A 12,469-nucleotide genomic window follows, 5' to 3' on the forward strand; every position below is an offset into this window, starting at 1 on the left:
TCTTAGACTGCTAACTTGCATCTGAACTACATTTTCTGTAGAGAATAGCCTCTACCAAAGAATGTGCTTTTCTTCCAGTGTGCCGTGTTGATTGCTATATTACTTTCAATAGGAAAGTTACTTCATGGCAGTAAAAAATTACCGAAAATAGAGAAAAGCAACTAATCCATTTTTTCAGGAAATGGTTTAAAAGTATTTTCAAATTTGAGAACTGCCCTTCAATCAAGGAAAAACATCTAAAAAAAAAAATTTATTTTCTTGGTTACAGGCTTTCTGGAGTCACTGAAAATCCCTGTGTGCCACAGAAAACTATTTCAGACAAGCTTGCACCTGGACATCTATGAGTTTCAGCTATGGGAAGCACGCTGGCAGACAAAGCAGGCAGTGCAGCGGCCTCGTGACCAAGGAGGTTGTGACTGCTGGCTGTACCTCCTCCATTTAGGGAACAGAGATGATAACAATGCCATCGACTGAAGCCAAAATTCTGAAATCAAAAAATGAGAGAAGAAGGGAGAAAACCATCTCGCTCGGACTGAGGGGAAGCGCAATGAAATGAAAGATGAGCTGAAGAAGTCCCCTTTCCAACCGGGGCCGGGAGGATGCTCTGGAAAGCTGCAGTTGTACCAAGTAAGGGAAAACCACCTGAGTCACTGCGTGGCAATTCAGGAAAGGTTTTGGCAATGTGGCTCTGAGTCTTGCTCCAGGGAGTACGTGTCTGTTCTCCGATAAGCAAGTATTTGCAAGTTCATCACAAACTCACTGGTCACTGCAGAGTATCTCAATTGAACATCTATTACTCTTCAGCTCATGTTCTGCTTCAAAAGCACTTTTTAAGGCTGAATAGCACTTTACTCAAAAAAAAAAGAACAAGCCTGCCTCCTTCCCCTACTACCTTATACGTATAGTAGTATGTACCTTTTAAAAGGAAGATATACAGCCATCTGCTGCATACACACACACACACATCAGACTTGTTAGCATCAGTACTATTTCTCACACGGCGTCCTGAAATTAAGTACAGTTGGAAAAACAAAAAATTCAGCAACGCCGCACGGTTACCAAGAGTTTGCACTGGAGAGATCTCTGACCCTTCTGTATTCTTAAATGCACAAACAGAAACAGGGTATTTATGAAATGTCATATTTTAAAAACATCACTTGGAAAAGAAATTTTTTTGTTCAACAAATAGTGTCGATACTGTAAATAATGTAGATTTGACATTTCCCACTACCTCCCAAGAAGGTTTAAATATTTAAACGTGCAATTCAAAACATACACTCCTGCCAGTTTGATAATTTCATCTTCACAAGCAGCTACTGCCTGGGAAGCAGTTCTTAAATGGTTACCAGTAAGCTAGATATAAAAGAATCAATGTTAATTTTAATCAATGATTTTTCTAGTAGGAGAGAGTAGTCAGCCTCATTAGGTTGATGCGCAAGGAAAGTCGTAGAAAGTGCTTCTAATCAGTTTTCCTCTCACCAGCCATATCAGCCTAAAACCTGCACACGTGGATAAGGGACGTAGCCATGTTAAACACTGCATCTTTGTGAACTTTGACTATTTGATTCTGTCTGATCAAACGCTAACAGCAACAGCACAGAAAAAGCTTTCCTCTCCTTAAGATGCTCCATTGGTTCGATCAGATTTATTTGTTGTCAGTAAAGGTTATATTTGCACATAAGTCTATGACAGATTGCAAGTTTATTAACTTCAAGTGAGTTTTCAAGCTGCTGGGTTGTTGTTTTTTTCTTTTCCTTTTTTTTTGGTGTTTTTTTTCTTGTTGCTGGTTTGTTGTGTTTTTTTGTTTTTTTTTCCCATCATTTCCCTCCCTTTCCCAAGATGTGGGTTACTTGACAAATTGGAGTTAAGTTATCTTGGGTCAATGTAACTGTAAGTTAAACTAATGAAGTGTATGTCTATGAGTGATGTCTGATTAGTTTAATACAGTTAGTGCTGGACAGCTTGGGCTGCTGACCTTGAAGGAACACAGATAACATTGCGATGCGTTGGAGGATGTGGTTGTGATACAAGACAAATTTACATAACAGTTTGTCATATATACTCCTCCAAAACAAAATTGTTGCAAAAGGGAAGCAACAAGAAACCAACGCTCAATGCCTCGCACAAGACAAATGGGAAGAATAATTAGAATATTTGGCTTGGGATGGCAGCTTATTTGAAATGCAAGCTGGAAGAGAAAAGGTGTACATTTATATAGCATTCCAAGGCGGATTAAACACTGTGTTGGGCAACTTTGTTCAAACGCAGCCTTCTATACATAAGATCTGCTCTTGAAAATATTTTATTCCTTCCCCGCCCATTACATCTACTTGCTCCTATCTGGAGTTACAAATACCAAACCCAGCTCTAAAGAGTAACCAGTTGGCACACGTGCACCTGGGATCCTGCTGAAGTTCATATTATGGCTGAAAAGCAGATGCTTGAGCTATAACATCCCAGGGCACGAGCAGTCCCTCTCCATGAAGGCACACAGTGAGCCAGGTACTCATTCACTAACCACGCATTGCGTCACTGCCTGGCAATCATCTCACCACATCTCTGCTGATCAGGTAGGCCAAGCAAAACTGCTGCTTCTAAAGATAGCTTGGTTCTGGAGTGACTGATTCTCACTATGTGATAGCTATCTGTTGACCTAAATAGTTTGCTTTTACCAGTCCAGGTTCTAGCAGACAGAACTTTGCTACTTACATAAATGACATCCATAGGTGCTGGCACAACACAGAACCAGACAATCATTAAGATAAAACTGAACCCTTAATCCTGTAGGTCAGCCTGAGTAGTACAGTGATAAATCAGACTTGCTAACAGGTAACGGGGAGGGTATGTGAGAAGGCTTGCAGCGGTCACATCTGTGCAATCTTTCAACCTAATCTGTGAAAAAGTTTCAATCTTTCCTTACTTCTGAATTCACTTGATAAATTTAAAATAAAATGTACATATACATCTGTAAACAAGTAGGTATCTACACATATGTGAATTATTAGAGACTTTCAGGGACCAGCAACACAAGTATTTTAAGAAATTCTAAAGCACCGCAGTAATTTCTCCTATTTATACCCAAAGAAGTCAGTGCAAGGTGACAAACTTCTTAATGCCCACTGCTAGCCTCTATTTGCCTACGAAAACACACTTACATACACAGAACTGAAAGTTCAGCTCAAGAGGCTTTGTTGAAGGCCTCGCTGTAATCTGATCTTATCCAGCTCCTGGGTTACCTGTAATTAGCACTTGCTGGCACCGTTTGCATGAAATAAAGAGCAGCAGTCCGTGCTTTCCAATGCCACTTCTTGGCAGGGAGCGTACAGAGGACACATTCTTCTTTCAGCTCTTCTTGAAGAAGATCCATCAGCTGTTTGTGGGAACCGCCATAAAAAGCTTCAATGAGAAGAACACTCATTTTCCCACTGCTTCAGCTCTGTCTGGAATCTGAAAAGGACAATAGGGAAATAATTTACTTTAGAAATACCCAGCATTTGGGTTGGTTGGTTGTTTAATTAAAGGATGCTGGAAAAATCAAAAAACTCTTACAAGGTCTCACAGCATCTTCGTTCTTCACCCAAAATGAATCCCTTCATATTCAGTTAACAGATTTACTTCAGAAAACACTACTTAATTACAACGACAAAAGCATCACACCCATTAGTTTCAACTCTTACAATGTGTAATTTCAAATTTTAAAGGAACTAAACCATGCAGGACTTACTAACACTATAGTTTTTGCTTTGTTTTCAATCAAGCATTTAAAGGTAGCTTCACTTTACGCACTTGTAAATGCATCATTCCTCAACAGGTTAGGAGTACGCTCATAAAATGCCTTGATTTGTTTTTATATAGCTTTATTTCTCTCATTGGAAGTAGACAAAACTGAAGAAAGACTCCATTATATTTCTGCCACTATAAGCAACGGCTTTGGCTATCTGGGCTCGGAGGAATGTCTGAGAGCAACCTGAAGACCGGCATTCTGAGCACCTCAGGACTTCCATCCTCGGAGCATTGCACCCTAAGCCCAGAGGAGATGCACACCACGATGTTGTTCTTCAGTGCTGGAAGAGATCAGCTCTGCAGGCTTAAGGAAGCTGTCACATGCAGCCACAGGGCTGCTGAGAAACAGGAAGCAAAACGCGTTGCCCAAAGTGAAGGGAAAGATGACTGTTGCTCAGGTTTCATGAGTCACAGACTGAGGGTACCAAAAAGCTGCTTTGCAGATGCTTTGACCAACACCACCAAATAAAAAGGTCGCAAGCCAAGACCTGAAGATAGCTCACCACCAATGACACCTGTCTAATCAATTCCTACTCACCAGGAAGGACCCTGGTGTTCCTTCCATGCTGACTCGGTGCTTGGGCTCCATGGTTGATGCTGCCTGTTGCAGCACCCCACGTCCATTGTGTGCCCACTCATTTCTGGTGGTGTCAGGTTGGAAATGTCCAAGTCTCTGAGAGCAGGAAGTGAGAATTCAGCAGAGCACTCCTGAAATCCTCAGTCATAATCTCAACCTTAAAATCTAGTTAAAATCAAGTTCAGGTTAAAAAATCTACAGGTATCCTGTTATCAGATTTTAGAAAACAAATGGAAAAAAAATGCAAAGTGTACTGCAGCCGTCAAAAGATCAACTAGCCAGCAACAGAAATCCAAATACTGAAGAAATGTAATTAGAGGACAAGATATAAGAAACCTCTAGATAGTTTTGAGTCATTGGCCCATCACTCTGCAACAGAGATGTCAAACTCCTGGGTCATTACAGACCAATTAGTAAGAAGGAAAGCATTCATTCTGTGCTCTTTCCTGTCACAATCCAGCCTGGATTCAGGTTATAATATGTTCTATTACTCACTTTCCCACTCTGTTTCAAGTAAATTATTTTTTCAACAAACATGTTTCTTTCAAAAGAAAAAAAAAAAAAAAAACTGCCTTCTGGAAGCAGCGAATTCTCTCTCTTCTGGAGTTTGCTACTTTGCAGGTAGCAAGGCAGATTCTGATCTCTTTTCCACTGACCTAATTTCAGAATCACACTTTTGAAATCACTGGCGTTTTCTGAATTCACAATGATGTAACTGAAATCATAATCCCTACTCCAAAGCCCTTTTGGAACCTGCAGGGTAATAACTGCGATAAAAACACAAGCTGTGTTGGAATATGCGCTATTCACCTACAGAACGATTGGTAATTAATCATGCTATGCTCATCATCAAACGTCGCTGAAACTTTAACTCAAAGGATTAGAGGGAAGCGTTTTGCAAATTCAAAAAGGGGGCACAGAGAAGTCTGAGAATGTCACTGAGTGAGAATGAGTTGTGGTGGATTTGCCAATCAGTGGTATCAGTAATAATTTGTTCATAAAATATCTGATCAAGTTCCACTCCCCCAGACTAGTTCTGAAACCAGCTTTTATCACTAGGTTTAGCTGAATCAACAACGTGCTCTCGATTCTATTTCGCAGCAGTTTTCACTGTTCGATCCTCCCTGGGACAGGAAAAGACGTGTTCAGCTCTCAGGTTTCCTTCCTTCTTACAGATCCTAACGTTTAGGTTACCCTGCACTCACCCTTCTACCTTTAAGAAAAGGTAATTACAACGCATTTTGCAAACGTTACACAGGAGTTCGCCCTACAACAAATTCCTTTTGGCTGTTTGCACTGAGAAATTCAGTTCAAACCTGGATGCAGTGTAGGGTGCATGGAGGTAGCTCTGGCTACACAAGGCAGAGTGGTCCCACACCAGCAGCATGCACAAGTGAAAACCAGCGATGACAAATTTCTCAGATCCAAAGCTTGAGGGCTTTCTTACAAACCCCTTCCTCACCTGAAAACATAGGTATGGCTCACTAAAATCCTCACCAGCACTTGCAGGATTCTAGTGTCATACAACCTACGTGTATTACCAGTAATATACACTTAGTAACAATGTTACACAAAGTGCAGTATATGGCCTTGTTTGTTGGGTTTTTTTTTTTTAAGATGCTACTTAAATATGAAACTACGGAACAGTCATGGCAACACAATATACACCGTGTTTACTTCAGGAGTTGACTAATCTGGAACAATAAAAAAGCCACTAAATTGCACGCTTTAAAAACACACACCGACAATGCAAAGGAAATCATATTATCCATAACTAATAATTCCCGGTATTTAAAAAGTCACAGAGGAGGTGGGACACAGCCACTTGCCTCATATTTCATCCACACGACTTCCAGTTTTGTTCACATACAAAAATAACATCCATTATTTTTGCTTTATTTCCCTTGACCTAGCCAAGTTAAGGTAAATATCTCCTATATACTCCTCAGAGGTCTCGAAAAGACACAGATGATAAATGGCCTGAGAACGTTCACCGTATCTGATGGAATGCGATCCTCAATTAAATATAAATCACTCCAGGTATTCTTTTACCCATTTCAAAGAAAACAACAAATACTAGAAAAACATATCTGCTTCCCCTTTCCCATTACAGGGTTTCCTCTGCTCCGAGCCAGCAGCTCAGCCCCGGCCCCAGGAGCGCGGCAATGCCGTGGCCAAAAAATGCCTCTCAGCAAGCACCACGTGCACAGGCCGGAGCTCTGCATTTGGGGAAAAACTGGCTGGAATAGGAACATCCCACTCGGTGGTAAGGATGCCAAAAGTCACGCGGTGGAGGTCTCTAAATGGGCTGCTGCTGTTTGACCCAACGGTTTTCGATTTAAAAAAAAAAAAATCGATCCTATAAAGAGTGACAAATATTTATTGTCACGGCACGGAAGAATTAACTGTTCGAGCAGCCACAGAAACCATTGCTTTGTTTGAAGCTCTAGGTAAACACCAACCAAAGTATTTCTGTTAACCAGCCTAGGTAGCGAAAGCTCGTCATTTTCCATGATTTATTAAGGAACATACTTCTGCTCTGTCTGAGAGACAGAAGTGTGGTTTCACAAACATCAGCACAGCTCGCATCAGGAAGCCATAATGAGCTCCGCTCATTGACGTATTCAGACAACATAAATTACAGATTGCGTTTAAGTATCTGTCCAACCAAATAGTTGAGCAACAATCCAAAACCAAGGGAATAACTGTTAATATATTCCATAGGTAGAGAGCTGCTATTAGTTACAGGAAATAAGGTATATGGTTTCAGTAATGATTGTTTCAACGGTCGCAGTCCCACACAGACGAGACATTTCTTCCACCACTGCATCCAGAGCACGCTCAGCTGGCGACAGAACCCGTCAGGTATGCCCCGTGCACATACACACACTTACAGCCTTTGATGATTTCAGATAAGCACGCTGCCATACCTGGCACACGCAAAAAACTGCCAATGCTCCGCATTCCAGTAACATGGGATTTCCCAAGGGGCATTTACAGGCTCTCCCTTGCCCCTCTGCCCCTTCCTTCTCCCAGCGGAGCGTTGATGCAGAGCACACACACACAGTAACCTACATCGAAGCAGTCGGCACTGCCCTCCTACTCACGGTAATGACTCACAGAAACTCCGGAGTTCTACCTTTAGCACAATTGCATTTTAATGGTTGACCAAATTTCAACTCGTATTTAGATCACTCAAAAGTACCGGGGGTAAGTCATTACCAAACTGTTTATTTGCACAAAGCGAGAATGCCACTTAATCTATCTTTTATATAAATCAACTGGAAAAGGCAAGAAGCTCTCTGCTCCTTTTGAGAAAGCGGTAAACCAAAATCGTTCACCTTTGTGTGGACGTCTGCACCAGCATTAACACACCGGTGACACCCATACGCTGCACTTTGCCCATCCACGCAACCCAAGAGCTGCACACGCCTACACCATGTCTACATTGAAACCAGGATGCACGGCACTGTCTGATTTTATTTCACTGAAGGCTAAAATCCTCTACTTTAGTTCCCTTATGATCTACACGCATGTTTGCGAAGACTGCGTTCATTACGCCGACAACCAGCTCCCAGCCAAAAATAAAAATAGAGTGAATGGGAGAAAATGGCACAAGTCCCAGTGGCCTCAGCCAGGTAAGCGTTCCCATCTGTGAACTCTGCCTCAAAATCCCTTTCAATATCAGCCGTATTTACCACGCTTACTTGAAGTGCTTGGTCAAAGGCCCGCTAGTTATTCTTCTACCGACTATTTTAACGCATCCTGTAAAATCAGCTGTTTGTAATACACTTTAAAATATGCAATTAATTATCAATTTTTCAACTCGCCTTCAAAGTAAGAGCTTTGTGTGTCTCACTGTAGCGCTCGAAAGATCATCTTCTCGTGTGAATCACTTTCGTTTTGATGCAAAACCGATATGGATGTCTCCTGAAAGATCACTCACAGTACACTTATGAGAGTCTATCAGCAGTCCCAATGACAAACTTTTAAGCTGAGGTTTTAAGTTAAATATATATATATATTTTAATGTTTTAGATCAAAGTGCAATCACAGGACAGTTTTTTTCCAGCATGGTTACTGCTGTCTGACTGCCTTCTAATGCAAACTGACTTTCTAATGCTCTTCTAAGAAAGTCAGTCTGCATCTGCAGGGAAAAAAAAAAAAGAGCACAACACCACTAAGTTCTGAGCTTGCAGGTAATCAGAGCAGGAAAACTCTTCTATCTTAACACCACAAGCTTAGCCTGACTCGAGCATTTGACCAGCAACATCTGTAAGGCTGCACAGTAAGCACTGTCCTGCATTCTTGTCGGTTGGAACCGGCCAACTGCCAGTCTTGGTGCTGCCCATCACCTTCTCTCTGAAGGCTGGCAAAGAGCCCACACGTAGAATCACAGGGCTCGTCCTGTGCCCAGCAGGCTCCACCTCACAGCACAAAGACAGTCTCTTGTTTAAAATATCCTTTACTTCTCAGCAGAACACAGAAAGATCCCATCGTGGAAAAGCAGTGGTGCACAATTTATTTTTTCTATCAGGGGCTACGATTACGGCACAGGCCATAGAAGAAGAGTAACCCTTCTGAACGTGAGTCCTCCTCAGCTTCCTCATCCCAACACCTGAGCTTGAAGGTTAGCAGGCACAAGCGTGACTGCCTCACCGGCTGCAGCCCCGAAGAGCAGAACTACGCCCTGTGATTGGAAAACTTTAAGCCTACATTAAACTCAGATTCACGGCATAACTTCAACTGCAGCTTCTAAGCAGCATTCCCCACCGTTACAACTCGAAGGCCGCTTGTTTGACAACTGAACTGACAACTTGCAGCACTTGCAGGCTTCCTAAAGAAGATGTAATTGCTTTTGTAACCTTTATTCTTGCTGCACAGAATAGATAAAGCCTTCTGAAAACCTTCTAAGATCTTCATTTACAAAAACACTCTATTTCCATCACGTTACATTACAGAAACTTCTTGCTTGCCCTGTTGAAAACTGCTTTTCTGAACCATTGACCAGACTGGCCAAAATCTGGCTGGACCACAGCTGGCTTACGTGGAGGTGAGTCCCCTGCAGCATGCCTCTGTGCCTGCAGCCAGGTGAAGCATCTCTCAGCTCCCTGAGCTGTGAGGTGACTCCTTCCACTTCTGGGCAACTGCTCATACCCAGTCCCTAAAGCGCCCTGCTGAGCATAAATAGATAAAAATAAAGGGAGAAATGAAAAGAAAAAACAAAAGACCTACAGACAATGTTTAAAGCTCACACGAGAAATTTAAAATTATACAGTACTTCCCAACTCACAGCATCTCTCTCTCACAAACCAGTGTTCCACATCCCACCTGCCTATGAGCATACAGGTAAGCAGCACAGCAGCACTTCAGAAGACGCAGTTAGTACTGCAAGCAATAAGAACTTTAAAAGAATTGTAATGATCTTAGCTAAAAAGCACACTGTGAGGACTGCAGGGTTCAGTTCGTACATCTGTGTTTCCAGCCCTGAAATACAACAGCAGGAGCTGGAAGCTGCACTTTAAAGATGTCCCATGGCTGTTAATCCAGAGACACCCCGATACAAGAGACTGTAAGGGCTCCTTCTGGACTCTACATATTTAGAAAGTAGCATTCTGTAAAATCTGTATGTTAACCTGTGCACGCTAAGTGAACAATGCTACTACAAATCCTTGCGAAAAAGCTGTTAATGCATATGCAGGATGTGCATTTGAAAAACTCTGTATTTCCATTGCCTTATTACTTTATCTATATAAAGACACTAATGGCCTTCATCATTTCATGTTGTAAATTGATTTTTTTTTCCTTTCAGATGTGGAAAAGCAAAGAAATTTAATCCTCAACCTTGTCTTTCCACTTTCTTTCTTGACATAGCCTAAGACTATCGCGAGTACTTTGCATCTATACATCTAGCCATCCTCAATCAAAACCTTTGAAGATCTTAATCTATACTGAATAAATTATTGTTTTTTTTTTTTTTTTCCAGTGGAGAAAAACATCTGCACATCACATTTCTGGTTAACTCAGAGCCACACACAGTCACACCACCTCGGCGGGGATGTGCAACTGAATGCGGTCTATAAACTACTTCTATGTGTACAGACTACACAGAACAAGGTCATTGGCTGTGACATTTAGTTAGGAGAAAGCTTTCTTGATTCCTAGACCAAAAAAGAATGGGCAAAGACAAAGAGATGTGATGGAGAAACAGGGTCCAGGCTCTGCCATGAAGGATGAGGATCCCTCCCATCACACAGGATAGTTCTCCACTGAGTCTGTTCCACTTTTTCTTCCTTCCAATGGCCCCAATACATCTACAGAAGAAGCAGACACGAGGATGCTGCAGAGTACTAGGTATTAAACAACTGATCATTGTTACAAAATGTTCTAACACTATTTTGGGTAGCTCTTCAGTCAGTAATAGGTTTTTCAAAAGAAAAAAATAACAGCTATATCCAATAAGAGAGTACAATCAGCAAGTGCAAGGTATAACAACTGTAACTGATAGAAAATTAGTTATTTCAATGTAACAGTTAACGATAAACTCCCATTCACCATGTAATTCAAAAGCCTGCAATAATGATAACCCAGTTTAACAGAGACTGCTGGTGTTGGTTGCTGGTATGTTGGTTTTATTCTATTTGGACTGAATCTATGGTTCTTGAAGGCTTAGGACACTTTCCAAGACTCATCTTTTTCAGTAGTGTACTTATTACAACAAATTTGTCAATATCTGTGATCTTGAAGCCTTCCATTAGGTTTAAATAGATGAGAGATACTTGATTTAGAATTTCCCTGAGTGGATAAGGGACTAATAGGTGTGGTAATGAGAGATGTAGTGCTATTTTTAAACTTGACAGGAGACATATTAGTTGCTAGGTCCCTATTACAGAAAAAGCACCAGTCTGGTTAATAATAGGCTGGCATGTTGAAATTCCTCCATTTTATTAGGAAAACGATCAGAAACGTGTTCCACACATTCCAGGCTTCAGATCAGTTTCTATGTAGACAGGTACGTTGCATCTGTAACCAGTTTAAGCACATTTATACTTGAAAAAGTTACATGCAAATACCTGAACTGATTGTATTTGAAAGACTTGGTCTATACTTCATACTGGCTAATTGATTAAAAGACAAAAGGCTTGTTAAAAGCCATCAGTAACTGCTGCGTGAGCTAACAGCATCATCCTACATCAAAAAGCCTGTTTATTTTCTACCGTAGTTTTTAAGTAGTAAAACCTTAAGCAATAAATCATTCTCGTATCGTGACAGTTTGGGATTTAGCCCTTAAAAACATCCTTCTTGTACAAAACCTGGAATTCTAAGAGTTAATCTAAACATTAGGCTTGGTAGCCTGAGATGTTTGGCAGCAACTTTTGAGTGGGCACAAGCCAGATTTATTTTACAGTCAGAAAATATCCATTTGAATATGTGATGAAAGGCTCTGCATCTTCAGTCACACCTTGAGTCAATAAAAAGGATGGGATGAGTTCTACTGTCAGATCTAGCTCTGCTGTGAAATATGGGAGGGGTCCCACACAGAGAAGTATTACTGAAGGATTAATGTGCAAACTCCACAACACGTTCCAGTAAGGCAACTTCAAAATCAAACTCTACCAGGATGGAAACTGGACGCGAGAAAGCATGCCTATTCTATCTGCCATTTATTCAAGGAAAGACCTGCAAACAAGCAATTTAGTATGATAAATGCAAGGATTGGACAAGCTACATAACTCCTAACCAAGTGAACAGAACAGTTGTTCATCATATTTTCATTTGTTTCTTAAGAAGCAATATTAAATTTCTACAGTTAAGTTTCCACAATGGTCTGGATATGATGCTCTTACAATCCATAAAGTAGCATCAAAGCTGCAAAATTACCTGCATAAATACTTCTTAACTACTAAGTACTATTGGAATTCAACAGATGAAACAATTTTCAAGCTTTCAGTCACACAACTCTTGTCTGCTCAGGAGGGACCTGAAGCAATGCTTCATGCTACGAGTCTACAAAAACAGAAACACATCTCATTAACTTCTGTCCCGTCAGCACCATGCTATTTCTTTCAGAAACCACTTGAAAACTCTCAGATTCCATAGTAAACGTCA

General features: G+C 41.1%; 1 protein-coding gene across 21 annotated transcripts in view; it reads right to left on the reverse strand.

Moving 5' to 3' along the window:
- GTDC1 (glycosyltransferase like domain containing 1) overlaps positions 1 to 12,469 on the reverse strand; it is a 166,875-nt gene that overhangs the window by 110,682 nt on the left and 43,724 nt on the right. For 12 of the 21 annotated variants that reach the window (XM_021399434.1, XM_021399436.1, XM_021399433.1 and 9 more), the window contains one exon: positions 3,237 to 3,447. The exons of 7 other annotated variants lie outside the window; for them this stretch is intronic. In XM_021399434.1, coding sequence (XP_021255109.1) covers positions 3,237 to 3,418 — 182 coding nt within the window. In that variant the 5' untranslated portion in view covers positions 3,419 to 3,447. Of the gene's footprint in view, positions 1 to 3,236; positions 3,448 to 12,469 lie in introns of those variants that run through there. 2 more of the 21 variants (XM_021399437.1, XM_021399438.1) reach the window with 2 other exon arrangements.

The sequence above is a fragment of the Numida meleagris genome, chromosome 5, assembly GCF_002078875.1.
Source record: "Numida meleagris isolate 19003 breed g44 Domestic line chromosome 5, NumMel1.0, whole genome shotgun sequence".
In the NCBI taxonomy this organism is placed as follows: domain Eukaryota; kingdom Metazoa; phylum Chordata; class Aves; order Galliformes; family Numididae; genus Numida; species Numida meleagris.